Source organism: Neolamprologus brichardi, chromosome 16 (assembly GCF_056152115.1).
Source record: "Neolamprologus brichardi isolate AB-2024 chromosome 16, ASM5615211v1, whole genome shotgun sequence".
Classification (NCBI taxonomy): Eukaryota; Metazoa; Chordata; class Actinopteri; order Cichliformes; family Cichlidae; genus Neolamprologus; species Neolamprologus brichardi.
Genome location: NC_142119.1, coordinates 11,484,032 through 11,500,320, shown reverse-complemented (window position 1 = coordinate 11,500,320; position 16,289 = coordinate 11,484,032). Strand labels below are relative to the sequence as shown.

General features: G+C 43.7%; 2 protein-coding genes across 10 annotated transcripts; both read right to left on the bottom strand.

Moving 5' to 3' along the window:
- Positions 1–7,509: 7,509 nt before the first annotated feature.
- Positions 7,510–8,755, bottom strand: LOC102782098 (trace amine-associated receptor 13c-like). Of its 5 annotated transcripts, none has more exons than XM_087853141.1 (2): positions 8,553–8,755; positions 7,510–8,326 (listed from the first exon to the last, which is right to left on the bottom strand). In XM_087853141.1, exons 1-2 carry the CDS (start codon positions 8,753–8,755, stop codon positions 7,510–7,512), a joined length of 1,020 nt encoding a protein of 339 aa, XP_087709267.1. The 5 variants fall into 5 exon arrangements, with proteins under 5 accessions (XP_087709267.1, XP_087709268.1, XP_087709269.1 ...); XM_087853142.1 differs by having other exon boundaries at positions 8,583–8,755; XM_087853143.1 differs by having other exon boundaries at positions 8,679–8,755.
- A 2,468-nt stretch (positions 8,756–11,223) lies between these two features.
- LOC148098184 (trace amine-associated receptor 13c-like) lies at positions 11,224–12,459 on the bottom strand. Of its 5 annotated transcripts, none has more exons than XM_087853240.1 (2): positions 12,257–12,459; positions 11,224–12,031 (listed from the first exon to the last, which is right to left on the bottom strand). In XM_087853240.1, exons 1-2 carry the CDS (start codon positions 12,457–12,459, stop codon positions 11,224–11,226), a joined length of 1,011 nt encoding a protein of 336 aa, XP_087709366.1. The 5 variants fall into 5 exon arrangements, with proteins under 5 accessions (XP_087709366.1, XP_087709367.1, XP_087709368.1 ...); XM_087853241.1 differs by having other exon boundaries at positions 12,287–12,459; XM_087853242.1 differs by having other exon boundaries at positions 12,383–12,459.
- Between the last annotated feature and the right edge of the window lie 3,830 nt (positions 12,460–16,289).

Genomic DNA, 16,289 nt, shown 5'->3' with positions numbered 1-16,289 from the left:
CACAGGACGAGCCCCCAAAACTGTTACGGATTCAAATATTGGGAATGGATACAGGAGGAAAACCAAAATAACCACACTGGTCCGGCCGGGTCAAGTCAAACGATGATTTAATGAACACACGCGTGGGAGATGGACACCATACACAGACAGCATCAGATCTCAAAATGGTGGAGCCTTGATCAAACTCTTATAGCCTCTAGTGGCCCCCACCTAATCATCAGAGCCTAAACATTCTTTCTCACACAGCGCCTAAGCTACGACCTTGGCTCCCTGTTTATCTGCTCCTGATGAAATGGGGCAGTATGCTCTGTTCTCTTCTAATCAGACAAATGAGACGATGACTTTCTGTGAACAGTATTTCTTATAACTCAGCAGTATAATGCATCATAAAACAATATCATTCATTCACAATAAATCAACAGTCTAATGTAATGCAAATCAGTTTACCAAATGTAATAATTATCACCTTCTTCTAGTTCAGGAGCATATTGCAAACTGAAACTACACAATGATTCACAATCTTTAATTAGGGGTCTAACATGGCATAAAATAATATCATAATCCCACACTTTGTACACACACAAGCTTGTATAAATAAAGAACGCAGACAGTGACAGAGCGCGAGTCCGTGAGTGTCTCCTGCAAGTACGAGCGCTCTGTGACCGTCCTCACGAGTAAAGACAACTGCAGTGTTTGTGTTTTCTAACTCAGGTGTCTTAGCTGAAGAATTGTGGGGTGATTCTTAGAAATCCCCTGTCAATAGCCTTCGCTCAGTCTCCCTTATATGCAATATTATGTGCAATATTTATGTGCTATACCGAGTGCAATTTTTTTCACTTTTTGATTGCAGCCATTTCCCAACTCTCTGTGAATGGTACTCATGGCCATTGATCAGTGGGTTTTGATCAGTGATTGTTGATCAACGGTCATGAGAATTTGCATAATTAAGATTAAGGAACTGACCTCCCAGCCCATTGTTCCTCAGTGGGCTGGTTTCAGTTATTATGCAATTGTACCGTTTATAAGATTGGGAAAACCTGCAGGCAGCTGAGACTGAAGAAGTCACTTGGATGAGTGACGAAACATTTCTCCCACAAAACGCTACGTCAAGATGAACAGAATCAACTTTTGGAAATTTACTTTCTTGGATAATTGAGAATGCATCAAGACATATACCTACTATAGGTAATACCTTGCTATAACAGGGTATTTTATTTTATTTTGTTGGTACCTTATTCGATGGTATATAGTATTTTATTCTTGTATGTTATTCTTTTTTATCTTAATCTATTCTATTGTGTTTTTCTTAAAGTTTACTGCTCTTAAACTTGTACTCTCCCCCGCTTTTGAATCTTTTAAACCAATAAAAAGATGTAAATAACAATAAGAATAACACCAGACTTTTACCGTTATTGTTTTTACAAAAGTGGAAAAGTCCACAATGTAGGTTTTTATTGCAGGAAATTTTATTAAAGGAATTTAGTAAAGCTAAACCAAAACCAAATAATGAAAATCACAAAAAATATTGAACTCAATTAAACTTTACTCATCTTAGAAACTCTGAGTTTAATCTTATCTTTGGTGAGGAGAAGTTGAAGGAAAGATAATATAGCCAGGCCTAGAAATGTGTTCATCCCTGTGTTCAAATCCGCTGGGTCTCACTGCTCTCATGACACACTCCACACGGGAGTCATCAGTAACACAGAACTGAAGACTGGTTTTTGCTGTGTGACGACCCACTGCACCCTGCCTTCCTTTTGGCTCATGTGTGTCTTGTTTGCAGGCATTGGAGAGGCGGAGTTCCCGTTTACAATCAGTGACACTGGCAACACCTGGGCCAGCGTGCCAGGAATCTATATAAAAAGCCTTTAGGGCATAGTTTGGGTTGGTCCTGAGACACCAGGTTGGATTCTAGCTGCGTTAGGCTTGGTTTTTGCTTTTGACACTATTACATGCATCATCTTCCACTCATCCATTCCTTCACACACTACTGATGGTACTGATTACACACACCACTGTTTGTTTTTGAGAGTAGGGTTTCTTTTCTGTTTTATTTGTTTTAAAAGAATAAAGCAGCTTGGAATACATTCCTAGCCATGTCTGGGGTTTTCTTTGTCATGACTGTACGGCGTGGTTTGTGACAAGTGGGGGCTCGTCCATTTGCATTTGATTTGTTGGTTGCCGATTTGGATTAGGGTCCCAGTATGGTGGGTTTGTTGATTGATTTGTGTGGTGCCTCAGGTTAGTGTGGCATCAAGCAGGTGTGACCTCTTAGCAGTGATTGTAGGGTTCTCTGGGGTGGTAAGTGTTTTGTGGAGTCTCCCTTTGTAGGTGCAGCGGCGTGTTCGTTTTGGACTTGTTGTTTTGTTTTTGTTTTTTGTTTTTTTTTGTGTGATGTGCGGTTAGAGCATTTGTCTCAGGGACACTTCCAGGGCTGTCAGGTGAGTACCCAGCTTGCTGGGGGCCTAACCGGGTTACTGGGTTGAGTGTTTAAAGAGCCCATCGCTAATCTGCATGAAGACTAGGGTTACGGTGTAGGTAAGTTGGGGTAGGCAGGTTAGTACGGGGGAGATTTCCACTTTAGCGAGAAATGTTTGTCTTTAGGGGCACGATTTGACCTGGAGAACCACTGTTTTTTGGTTTTTTTCTGCTGATTGTGTTTTGTTTGTTTTTTTCTTCCTCCTCTTTCCTTTGCTGCGCTCTTTGAGCCTTGCAGCATCATGGCAGGTATAGAGGAGTTTGTTGCTGCACCTTGTGAGAATTTCCTGGATTGCTGTACTAAGGACCAGCTGTTGAAGGTTGCGGATGAGTATGATCTTGATTTGAGTGGGCTTGGGGATAAACATCGCAAAGATATTGTGAAATCTGCGGTTAAGTTGCAGTTAGTTGAAAAGGGTGTTTTGGTGGCTAGGCAACAGAAAACTGGTCAGCCAGTAACTGTGCCGTTGAGTTTTTCCAGGAAACCTAACTTTTCAGCAGCAAAAGGAGCTGATGTTATTGCAAATTTCTTTTGAAAAGGAAAAGCAACAGTTGGAGCCGGAGAAATAGAAGATGGACATGGAAAAACACAAACTGGAGGCTGACAAGCATGTGGAGATTGAAAGGTTGCGACGGGAGACTGAGCAGGCAAAGACAGATTTGAAGAATACTCATCTAACTTTGGTTAAAGAGGGTAAGCTTTCGGGGGACGTCTTGTTGGATGAAGGACGTTCATCTTTGTCATCTCCTGATATGGTGAGAAATTTGCGTCTCTTACCTAAGTTTAATGAGGAAGACCCTGATGTTTTTTTCTTTGTTTGAACATGTCGCAGAGGCAGGAAAGTGGTCAGATTCTGAACAGATTCTGCTTTTGCAGTGTGTGTTGTGTGGGAGGGCGCAAGAGGCATATGCGTCATTGGGCAGTGATGGTTTGACGTACAAGTCTGTTAAGGATGCTGTGTTGAAGGCGTATGAGTTGGTCCCTGAAGCTTATTGTCAACGGTTTAGGACATGGGAGAAGAAGGTTGCTCAGTAGCATTTGGAGTTTGTGAGGGAGATAACGAACCATTTTAACCGCTGGTGTGTGGCTTCTGGGGTCAATGATTTTGGGGGCTTGTGTGATTTAATAATTATGGAACAGTTTAAGAACACTCTGCCTTGGCAGGTGGCCACATATTTGACGGTATGCAGGGTTAAATCTGTTTTGGAGGCTGCCTGTTTGGCTGATGAATATGTTCTTGCTCATAAGAACCAGTATGAGTATTTTGGGAAGCCTGTGGAACATCAAAGTGGTGCTAAGTCACTTGATGTTTCTGTTAGGGTTCCAGTTCAGGTGTCCAGGACAGGTTCAAGCTCAGGCAGGGATGTGTGTAATTATTGTCAGGAGTCTGGTCATTGGAAGGTGAATTGTCCCGTACTCCTGGCGAGAAACCGCTCTGGGGGGGTGGGGTAAACAGGTGAATCCTATTGCACTAGCTGCAAGCATTCCTGTTCCTTTGGGTTTGGACAGGAGGTATGGTGAGTACATGGAATGTGACATGTTAGACGGGCCTAGGAAGTCTTTGATGTCTTTTGTCCGGGGTGGGTTTGTTACCCTGCCTGGGGTGGACACGAAAGTCTCAGTTAGGATCTTGAGAGACACTGGCGCTGTCAACTCTTATGCTGTGGGGTCCATTCTCCCATTTTCAGATGAGACGGCTACTAGGGATAAGATGCTTATGCGAGGAATGGGGATGATGGTGGTTCCGGTTCCGGTGAATAGGTTGAATATTGAGTGCGAATTGGTACATGGCGAGGTTTTAGTGGGGGTTAGGCCTGCATTGCGGGTGGAAGGGGTGGATATCATTCTAGGTAATGATTTGGCCGGAGGTCGTGTGTGGGGAAAGGTGTCATCAGCACCAGTAGTTACGGATTCGCCTTCCAGGTTAGATCGGTTGGATAGTGCCAGCAGTCGTCACTTCTCTTACCCGGCCTGTGCTGTTACACGGGCAATGAGTAAAGGTGAGTGTACAGAATCCGCTGTTGAGGATGAACCTGTTTTACTGACTTTGCCAGCTTCGCCTCTGGATGTCCCCCGCAGTGAGTTGATGAGTGCGCAGAGGGCTGACCCAAACTTGGAACGGCAGTTGGAGTCTGTGTTGTCAGCTCCGGAGGTGAAAAGTGGGGCTGGTGGCTATTTTTTGCAGGATGGTGTTCTGGTGAGTAAGTGGGTGCCCCATGGGGAGGACTTTGTGGGGGATCCAGTGTTCCAGGTAGTAATTCCATCAAAGTATCGTGGTCAGGTGTTGAACCTAGCTCATGATAGGTCAGGGCACTTGGGTGTGCGTAAGACATATGATAGAGTTTTGCGTAATTTATTTTGGCCACATTTGAAGAAGGATGTATCATTACACATCAGAAACTGCAAAATTTGTCAGTTGGCTGGTAAGCCAAATCAGGTTGTTAAACCTGCTCCATTGCAGCCGATTCCTGCTATTAGCCAGCCTTTCAAGTACCTGCTTATTGATTGTGTTGGGCCATTGCCACATGCCAAGTCTGGTAGTCAGTATGTTATATCGGTTATGTGCCAAAGCACCCAATATCCAGCAGCATACCCCTTGTGGACAATTACAGCTAAGCCGGTGATGAAGGCCTTGACGCAGTTTATTTCTGTTTGGCATCCCTAGGGTTGACCAGGGATCTAATTTCTCTTCCCGTTTGATGTGTTGAAAATGTTGGGGGTCAAACATAATCAGTCATCGGCCTATCATGCACAGAGTCAGGGAACATTTTGAACATTTTCACCAGACGCTCAAGTTCCTTCTGCGAGCATATTGTGTTGAGCTGGGGGGTGACTGGGAAGAGGGGCTTCCATGGTTGCTTTTAGCTGCACGGGAGGTGGTGCAGGAAAGTACTGGGTTTAGCCCAAATGACTTAGTGTTTGGCCATACTGTGAGGGGCCCACTGTCTCTGTTTAAGGATGGGTGGATGGAAGCAGACCCACCCATGAATATGATTGATTATGTGAATGGCTTTAGACACAGGTTATATGTTGCAGGTGAGCTGGCAAGAGGCACGTTGGCAATCCTGCTTTGGCAGTTAATGAAGTAAGTGTCATCACAAGGGAAGGTTCCGATGCAGATGTCGAACCGGATGAGGGGTTGTTGTCTGGGCGCCTGAAGAATTCGGAAACCCTTGAGAACTTAGGGGGTGTCTTCTGGGGCATTTACCTAACACCCAGGCAGCTGAACTTGAAGGTCTTCTTATGAAGTATTCAGGTTTATGTGGTGATGTGCCTTCTCGTACAGACTGGGTGGAGCATGATATTGATGTAGGGGAGGTGCAGCCTATTCGGCAGCATTTCTATAGAGTTTCTCCTAAGCGTGAGCATCTGGATGCTGAGGTAGTGTACATGGTTAAGCATGACATCGCTGGGCCTTCTTCATCTAGTTGGGCGTCTCCGTGTTTGTTAGTACCTAAGAGTAGTAACACACCAAGGTTCTGTACTGACTTTCGAAAAGTTAACCGGGTTACCAAACCTGACTACTTTCCATTGCCTCATATAGAGGACTGTGTGGACCAAGTTGGTGCAGCCAAGTATGTCAGCAAGTTTGATCTGCTGAAAGGCTATTGGCAGGTTCCCCTGTCAAAGAGAGCGCAGGAAGTGGCAACATTTGTTATTCCATCAGGGCAGTATTCTTATAAAGTAATGCCATTTGGGTTGAGGAATGCACCAGCGACACATCTCAGCGTCTTATGAATCGTGTTGTGGCTGGCTTGGCGGGTTGCGCTGTATATATAGATGACTTGGTCGTCTACAGTGACTCTTGGGCTTCTCATGTACAGAGAATTAGGGCTCTGTTTGACCGTCTGATGGAGGCAAACCTCACAGTAAATCTTGCGAAATGTGATTTTGCTCGGGCTACTGTAACTTACCTGGGTCGGGTGAAACCTGGCAACATGACTACAAAAAAACAACGCTGTGGTCCCTGAATCTAAAGAAAAGCCACACACTGAGCAGCAGGTATATTCTTGCCTCGATGTCCACCTTTTTTGTAGCATTTGTGTTGCATATTAATTACGTCACAGGGCGCTCGGACATGCTACTATTATAATAACCACGCAGGTTAGGTTGTACTGGATTTTAATGTAAAACCAGTCAATCTGAGGCGATCAGTGGTTAGTCAATCCGAGGTAAGTACTAATGGAAAAAGGGGCTTATGTATGGAAGAGGTCAGGAGGGAGGTACAACAGTACAACTTTAGAAACATTTTGACAACATGGTGGATGTGCCATGGTGTCATGGTTTTGTACTACGTTGCAAAAAGTGGTGCTGGTGCTTTCATACCCTCCACAACATTTGAACCATTACATTGTTGCGATAGACAAAAAAAGGCAAAACTATGAAAGCTATAGTGTTTACAGTTATTTTCTGTTGTTTTAACATAAAAAAGATAGAATTATCCATTACTCGTTTCTTTTTTTGTAAGAAATATGAAAGAAAACACAATTAGCTAGCAGCTAATTCCTGCTGCCACAGTTGTATTCTGTTTCTGACGATATTTCAGGCAGTATGTGAAGAACACATTTGAACAGACAATGATATCATTTACAAAATGATATCATTGTCTGATCTTTTACAAAATGAAAAAAGACATGAACCATGAAACAGTTTCTGAATATTGTGACCAATTAATGATTATATTAGAATAAAAAACAAACAAACAAAAGAAAACCACTTCCCTTTTATTTCTTTGGCATCAATAATAGTGGCCTCAACAGGAGAATACAGCACCTTCCCTCTGTTTCCCTCTCTTAATTGCAGAATCAGACAAAAATACAGAATTACTTCAAAAATGATTACAGAAACTGTCATTGATCTGGATAAACATAAATATCCTGGATATGTAATAATTTCCAATTTTTAGAATATGCGTAATAAGGTGAACAATACACCTTATTCTCCTTGTTCTCTTAAAGAGACAGAAATGGTTTTAACAGCTGGTTGTTCAGTTTTTATCATAAACATCTTTTTGGAAAGATCTCTTTCTTCTACAGTATGCTGACCTCACAGGAGCCAGGCTGCAGTATCTGTAGAGTGACAACTAATTTCACAGCTTTTCTAAACCAGGGGTAGAACATAGCGTAAATCAAAGGGTTTAGACAGGAGTTAAAATAATACAGATAAATCGCAATGGATGCAGATGAGCTGTTGAACAACTCGTTTCCTAAAAGTGAAACAATGTAATATGGGCAGAAACCTAATAGAAACACAAGAACAAGAACACCCAGAGTCCTGGCTGCTTTTATCTCTGATTTCTTTGCTGTTAGAGTCACTGAGAGCTGCAGTGTGACAGCTGTAACATGAGAGCGCATGGCACGGGCCTGAGACACAGCCACCACAAACACTCTCATATACAGAAATACGATGACAGTAACTGGAGCAATAAAAGTTAAAACAATGTCAGTGGTTCCTACAATGTAGTCTATGACAATTACACATTCTCCATAACAGGAAGTATGTCGTTCTCGTTGAAGCAGGTCGTTCTTTATAAATAGTATGTTGTAAATAACAGAGCAGAGCCAACACAGACAGATGCAGAGTTTCACTCTTCTCTCTGTGATTCTGGTGGGGTAATGCAGAGGGTCACAAATAGCCACATAGCGGTCGACTGATATCAGCACCATAATGCCCACTGAGGCAGAGCTAATGATGTAGGATGCATAAATATACATTGAACATGTAAGCTGACCAAGAAACCAACAAGATGTGTGTCGTAGGATTTTTGCCGGCATCATCAACAGACCAATGAGAAAGTCTGAGACAGCCAGAGAGAGGAGGAGGATGTTAGTGGGTGTGTGGAGCTGTCTGAAAGAAGAGAGAGAAATATCAACAAGTCATTATTTCTATACTAAAACAATCTAAACAAACAAAATTATTACAGCTGTCCTATCCGAAAGTGTAGACAGTTGAAAGGGTAGAAGATAGAATATATAGATTTGCACATTATTGTCCGATAATAGTCTACCCATAAGATATAAATTAACTTAAATTTAGTCGTAATTAGTAGTAGAGTTGTAGTAGTAGTAGCCACAGCAGAAGTTTAAAAAAAGTAAATCTCTGCCTGAAGTGGGAGACTGAGACAATGACGAGAAGGTTGAGAGCCACAGTTAGCAGAGAGACTGAAAACACCACAACGTAAGGGAGCAAAACTTGAGACAGAGATGTTTTAGGCTTCTTGCAGGAGGTGTTAAAGAGTTGTGGAAAGCAGAGCTCTTCTTCGTCCTGGGTCTCCATCTTCACACACCTGCAGAGAGCTGCAGCTCTGGTCGGTGTTGTGACCAGAATTAGTAATATAACTGATGCCCACACTTTCTCTCATCTCCTCCCCCCTTCCCTTCGTCTTGGCCAATAGCTTCACTATTTTCTTCCTGTAGTCCTGCCTCTCTCTTTTCTACCCTCCTTTCAGGTAAGTTGTACTTGTGTTTCTTTTATTGTGTCCTAACGTCTCTCTTTACCCATTCTAGGCCTCTAGAATTGAGGCCATACAGTACTAAGCACTATTTGACAACCAGTGTTTGGGTCATTACAAGAAATGTAATTTATCCCATATACTTTTAAATGTTTTAAAAGTAATGGTGTATGGTACTTAATTACTACCTGGAGAAAGTAATTTGGTACAGCTACCACTTGTTACATTACATTCTCATTATTCGAATTATTAATGAACTGAAATACGCCGTCACATAATTACCAATAACAAAATAAATCTATACGCTAAACACCCATACACCAACACAAATCCTTTAAAGTGATTTGCCCCTGTGATTCTACTTTTAAAAACGTGAACAGGTAGAAATGGCAGTTACAACCCTGACTGCTCATCACTGCTTCTGTTACATGATGAAGATCAATCCATTCAGCTTTAACAGTACTCTGGGGTCTTTGCTAGCTTTGTGTTAGCATGCTGTCTGTCCAAAAACCTGCAAAGAGCCAAAGTTCTGTTGGCAGTATAATCTGGTTTCAGCCTTGGATGCACTTTCCAATTTCCTATCACTCTCTCCTCCTTTAGTCCAATAAAATTAAAAGTAATGTCCATATCTCCACTTGTCAAAGGCTGAAGATCACTCCGCCATTTTCCTTCTTCAGCCACATAAAATAAAATCAGATAATGGCAGCAGAGGAAGAAAAAAGATCATCTTTGTTTGTTTCTATCTTTCTATCCAACCGAAATGCAGATAACTGAAGAACCTTTATAACGCGACTAATGAAATAACTGTGACTGTAATGTAACTACTGAATTTAGTACAGCGACGTGTTAAATCACAGCAATACTGAAAAATAAAATGTAATTACCATAACATGTTACTTTGTAATGTTACTTTGTAACGTTTTACTCAACACTGTTCACAGCAGCACTTACCCTTATGGTGTTTTTATGTAAGGTAAAGCAAACTGGACTGGTCATGCAACACAGAGCACCTGTACAAAAAAGCCCAAAGCCGACTGTACTTCCTCAGGAGGCTGAGGTCTTTTAACATCTGCAGGAAGCTCCTGAGGATGTTTTACCAGTCGGTGGTTGCTGGAGTACTTTTCTATGTTGTGGTGTGCTGGGGGAGCAGCACAGCAAAGGAGGACTCATCCAGGCTGGAGAAACTGATCAGGAAGGCTGTCTCTGTGGTCGGCATGAAGCTGGACACTCTGGTGACAGTGGCAGAGAAAAGGACACTAAAGAAACTGCTGGAAATTATGAACAATGCTGGGCATCCTCTGCACACGGCCATAAACAACCAGAAGAGTCTGTTCAGTGACAGGTTGCTTCTCCCAAAGACAAGAACCAGCAGACTTAAAAAGTCCTTTGTCCCACACGCCATCAGACTGTTTAACTCCTCTCTGGAGGGGAGAGGGAGGGGAAACAGGAGGACAAAGGAGGGGGGGACAACTAAGCTGTAGTGCTTCTTCACTTCACTGTGCAATTACCTTTTGTGCAATACTTTTGTTAATAGTCTACGGTGCAATAGACTTCCATACTTGAAATGTGCAATTCACTTGTATTTTTATTTTTATTCCTATTTATTCTATTTATACTCTTTGTATATTTTATTTATATATGTCTCTGTATTTATACATGTGTATATATATATATAAATATATATATATATATATATATATATATATATATATATAATATTCTGTAACTCTGTAACTCCTGTCGGTGCTGTGCTTTTTTGGAAACCGAATTTCCCAGAGGAACCCACCCGAGGGATTAATAAAGTTTTATCTTATCTCTTATCTTAAATGATATCATTGTCTGTTCAAAGGTGAAGAACACCTTTGAACAATGACCTTTTACAAAATGAAAAAAAGACATAAACCATGAAACAGTTTCTGAATATTGTGACCAATTAATGATTATATTTGAATAAAAAACAAACAAACGAAAAAAAAAACACTTCCCTTTTATTTCTATGGCATCAATAATAGTGGCCTCAACAGGAGAATACAGCACCTTCCCTCTTTTTCCCTCTCTTAATTGCAGAATCAGACAAAAATACAGAATTACTTCAAAAATGATTACAGAAACTGTCATTGATCTGTTTAAAGATTAATATCCTGGATATGTAATAATTTCCAATTTTTAGAATATGCCTAGAAGGTGAACCATACACCTTATTCTCCTTGTTCTCTTAAAGAGACAGAAAGGGTTTTAACAGCTGGTTGTTCAGTTTTAATCATAAACATCTTTTTGGAAAGATCTCTTTCTTCTACAGTATGCTGACCTCACAGGAGCCAGGCTGCAGTATCTGTAGAGTGACAACGAATTTCACAGCTTTTCTAAACCAGGGGTAGAAAATCAAAGGATTTAGACAGGAGTTAAAATAATACACATAGACCACAAAAGAAGCATATGAACTACTGATGAATTCTTCTCCTACAAGAGAAACAATGTAATATGGGCAGAAACCTAATAGAAACACAAGAACAAGAACACCCAGAGTCCTGGCTGCTTTTATCTCTGATTTAGTTGCTGTTAGAGTCACTGAGAGCTGCAGTGTGACAGCTGTAACATGAGAGCGCATGGCACGGGCCTGAGACACAGCCACCACAAACACTCTCATATACAGAACAACGATGACAGTAAGTGGAATAACAAAAGTTAAAACAATATCAGTGGTTCCTACAATGTAGTCTATGACAATTACACATTCTCCATAACAGGAAGTATGTCGTTCTCCTTGAAGCAGGTCGTTCTTTATAAATAGTATGTTGTAAATAACAGAGCAGAGCCAACACAGACAGACGCAGAGTTTCACTCTTCTCTCTGTGATTCTGGTGGGGTAATGCAGAGGGTCACAAATAGCCACATAGCGGTCGACTGATATCAGCACCATAATGCCCACTGAGGCAGAGCTAATGATGGCGGTTACATAACTAAACACTAAACATGTAAGCTGACCAAGAAACCAACAAGATGTGTCTCGTAGGATTTTTGCCGGCATTATCAACAGGCCAATGAGAAAGTCTGAGACAGCCAGAGAGAGGAGGAGGATGTTAGTGGGTGTGTGGAGCTGCCTGAAAGAAGAGAGAGAAATATCAACAAGTCATTATTTCTATACTAAAACAATCTAAACAAACAAAATTATTACAGCTGTCCTATCCGAAAGTGTAGACATTTGAAAGGGTAGAAGATAGAATCTATAGATTTGCACATTATTGTCCGATAATAGTCTACCCATAAGATATAAATTGGCTTAAATTTAGTCGTAATTAGTAGTAAGTTGTAGTAGTAGTAGCCACAGCAGAAGTTTAAAAAAAGTAAATCTCTGCCTGAAGTGGGAGACTGAGACAATGACGAGAATGTTGAGAGCCACAGTTAGCAGAGAGACTGAAAACACCACAACGTAAGGGAGAGAAACTTGAGACAGAGATGTTTTAGGCTTCTTGCAGGAGGTGTTGAAGAGTTGAGGAAAGCAGAGCTCTTCTTCGTCCTGGGTCTCCATCTTCACACACCTGCAGAGAGCTGCAGCTCTGGTCGGTGTTGTGACCAGAATTAGTAATATAACTGATTCCCACACTTTCCCTCATCTCCTCCCCCCTTCCCTTCGTCTTGGCCAATAGCTTCACTATTTTCTTCCTGTAGTCCTGCCTCTCTCTTTTCTACCCTCCTTTCAGGTAAGTTGTACTTGTGTTTCTTTTATTGTGTCCTAACCTCTCTCTTTACCCATTCTAGGCCTCTAGAATTGAGGCCATACAGTACTAAGCACTATTTGACAACCAGTGTTTGGGTCATTACAAGAAATGTAATTTATCATATATACTTTTAAATGTTTTAAAAGTAATGGTGTATGGTACTTAATTTCTAGCTGGAGAAAGTAATTTGGTACAGCTACCACTTGTTACATTACATTCTCATTATTCGAATTATTAATGAACTGAAATGCGCTGTCAAATAATTACCAATAACAAAATAAATCTATACGCTAAAGACCCATACACCAACACAAATCCTTTAAAGTGATTTGCCCCTGTGATTCTACTTTTAAAAACGTGAACAGGTAGAAATGGCAGTTACAACCCTGACTGCTCATCACTGCTTCTGTTACATGATGAAGATCAATCCATTCAGCTTTAACAGTACTCTGGGGTCTTTGCTAGCTTTGTGTTAGCATGCTGTCTGTCCAAAGACTTGCAAAGAGCCAAAGTTCTGTTGGCAGTATAATCTGGTTTCTGCCTTGGATGCACTTTCCAATTTCCTATCACTCTCTCCTCCTTTAGTCCAATAAAATTAAAAGTAATGTCCATATCTCCACTTGTCAAAGGCTGAAGATCACTCCGCCATTTTCCTTCTTCAGCCAAATAAAATAAAATCAGATAATGGCAGCAGAGGAAGAAAAAAGATCATCTTTGTTTGTTTTTATCTTTCTATCCACCCGACATGCAGAAAACTGAAGAACCTTTATAACGCGACTAATGAAATAACTGTGACTGTAATGCAACTACTGAATTTAGTACAGCGACGTGTTAAATCACAGCAATACTGAAAAATAAAATGTAATTACCATAACATGTTACTTTGTAATGTTACTTTGTAATGTTACTTTGTAACGTTTTACTCAACACTGTTCACAGCAGCACTTACCCTTATGGTGTTTTTATGTAAGGTAAAGCTCTTATAATGTGTGTAGAAAAACCATACCAGAAAAACCTTTAAAACAAAACTAAAGACAACAACAAACACTATAAAAGTTTGGTGACTTTGTTCCAAAGCATGGTGTTAGATTTGATTGTTTTTCATCTTCCTTGGGGGGCTCAACCCGGGGTAGCGGTCATGGCCAATTAGGGGCTCTGTTGGCTCTTGGGTGACGGTTTCCTCGTAGCTACGTGCAGCGGGGCTAGGGGAGGGTCTGTGCTGACGGACGGGGGTTACTGACCTGGTAGCCTGGCTGGCCCTGGGTGGGTCCGGGACGGGCGTGAGGTTCTGGGGGCGCTCCGGCTCTGGCCTGGGGCCCTGGCCGGGCCTCGGGGGCCTGGGTCCTGGTTGGTGTGTTGCCGGGGTTGTGGGCCGGTGGGTATATGGGGGCCCGCCACTGGCGCGGGGTGCCGCCGGTGCGCCGAGCCACCTGGGGGGCTCTTCAACTGGTGGGGGGGGGGGGTTGTCACATCTTGCAGGAGCTTTCCTCTCTCAGGAACTCTCTCTGCAAGAGGGGGAGATACAGGAGAGGTGGAGGAAGATCTCAGCCTGGGCGTCTATTGTCTTATGTAGTCTGGAAGATGAGTGGATGATGGGGTGGGTGCAGTTTTCTCTGTGGTGGGGTTGGGTGGACTGCCCCGGGCTCTGTGGGGCCGGGCGGCGCCGCTGCGCTGGGCCCCGGTTCGGATGGGCCTGGGCCCCCCTTCCCTGGCGGGTCGCGGAGTATGGGGGTGCCTACTGGGGTCAGCGGGGGAGCTGGCCCCAGGGAGGGGTCACTTGCCCCTCCCTTCCTTCCCTCCCCATCTCCAGCTGCCTCCCTCTTCCCGCTCCACCACAACCACCCACACATGCAGGGCCTTGGAGTGGGGGTGTGTCACCAGGGTGCAGAGGGGGTAACCCCCCCCTCTGTCCCCTTCTGGCTGCCTCTGCCTCAATTTTATCCCGCAACTTAGACATTCACATTACTCACACTCTCATTACACATACATATAGGATCTTGGGGGTGGGCACGCTACACGGAATCTCAATTACCATCAGGGTGTACACCTCACCCCTGGCGTCGTTGCCCACCTCTCAATTTTAAATACACGTAGACATTGAGGGCTAGCAGGAGGGACTATGCGCTTACCTGCTGCTCTCTGGCAGGTAGCTCCATGCCCTCCTGGGTTTTAAATGCACCTTAGAACACACATACATCAACACTACAATGAGCGGGTGGAGGGAGGTTAGGAGTCTTCTCTCACCCTCGTTCTCTTCGGTCTGCTGGAGCAGGGGGGCTAGGAGGAGGAGTTGGCCGTCCGACTGGGGTCCGGAATGTGGGGCCTCCCTGCTGCTGCGGAGTCGGGGCGGTCTGCTTCTCCCCACCGCAGGGAAAAAGGGTAACACAACCTGGGTCTGGGTGCAGTTCCCCCCCCCCAGGGGCAAGGGTACCTAGACCCGGTTTGTAGAGTACGCTTGGGGAGTGTGATTGTGTGTACAGCGTCTCTTTATGTCTGTCTCCACGTTGGTTAAGTGTGGAGTAAGTGCATATGAGAGCATGAGGGTGGGAATGGATGTTTGTATCTGTGTGTGCCTGTATGTCTGTGTCCATATGTCAGGTTGGGTATCAGACGCCACCTCTCTGAGGACAGCTCAGGCCCTCCAAGGTTTGGAGGCCTATCTCCCCCCACCACTTCCCCTGCCGGGGGCGGACTCCCTCAGACATCGGTGCGTTGGTGGTTCTTTGTGTCCGGGGGTGGGCGTCCGGGTGCACACCGGCTCACTCCTTGGCGGCTGCTTATCGGGGCCTGGAGCCTGGGGCTCGCTTGGGCCACTTCGGAGGTGGGGTGCCCCCGGCCTCTCGGCCTGGGGCTCGGTCACTCAGGCACAGCTGGCTGCCGGCGGAGCTCACGGGCACGTCGCTGCAACCCCCCCTGGCTTCTGCTCCGTGGCTGCTGGGTGACCCCTCATCTGGGACTCTCCTCAGCTCTTTCTGGGACAGTGGCACGGCTGCCCCTCTGTTGGTCTTCCTTGGTCTCTTGTGTTCTGGGGGCCTCTGGATGTCTGGGGTTTTGATCTCCTCCATACCTGCTTCATGCCCTGGAGGACGGGGCAGTGGCCCCCCACACCCTCTAGCAGATCATTACATGAGGGAACCTTTTAAGAAAACAAGCGCGTCCATGCTCACAGGTGTACACACGGGTGATCACACACACAAACTACACCCTTTTTGGCTCCTACCTCAATGCACATTGTGCTGTCGATCTTACGTGCTGCACAATAACGTTTAATATTTAGTATTTACTGTCATATTCCCATATATCATTGTGATGTTGTTTATTGTATTACTCTCGTTTTCTTCTGCTTGTTTTCTTTTTTCTTTCTCAACAGGTGATACAGGTGATCGATACATGTATTTTTTTTTCTTTTTTCTTTTTTTTTTTGCTTATTCTGTTTTTTGCCCTTCTCCCCCGTCCCTCTTCTCAACTGTTTTTCTTTCCCTCTTTCTTTCTCCCTTTTCTTTCCCCCAGTCAAGTCTGTCCCGTATTCAGCAAGTGAAAATAAAATAAAGAATAAAAGGTGAATCAAATGGACCATTACGGCAAAGCTGGGATGGTCAATTTGGTAAAGAAAATCCGTTGGGCATCTTTCTTCGCCTTT

What these genes read in the sequence shown, in the direction of transcription:
- LOC148098184 (XM_087853240.1), bottom strand. Translation starts at nt 12,459, where the DNA reads ATGGAGACCCAGGACGAAGAAGAGCTCTGCTTTCCTCAACTCTTCAAC. An exon ending in ACTTTTTTTAAACTTCTGCT is followed by an intron (nt 12,032 to 12,256) that starts GTGGCTACTACT and finishes CTCTTCTTTCAG; the next exon opens with GCAGCTCCACACACCCACTA.
- LOC102782098 (XM_087853141.1), bottom strand. Translation starts at nt 8,755, where the DNA reads ATGGAGACCCAGGACGAAGAAGAGCTCTGCTTTCCACAACTCTTTAAC. An exon ending in ACTTTTTTTAAACTTCTGCT is followed by an intron (nt 8,327 to 8,552) that starts GTGGCTACTACT and finishes CTCTTCTTTCAG; the next exon opens with ACAGCTCCACACACCCACTA.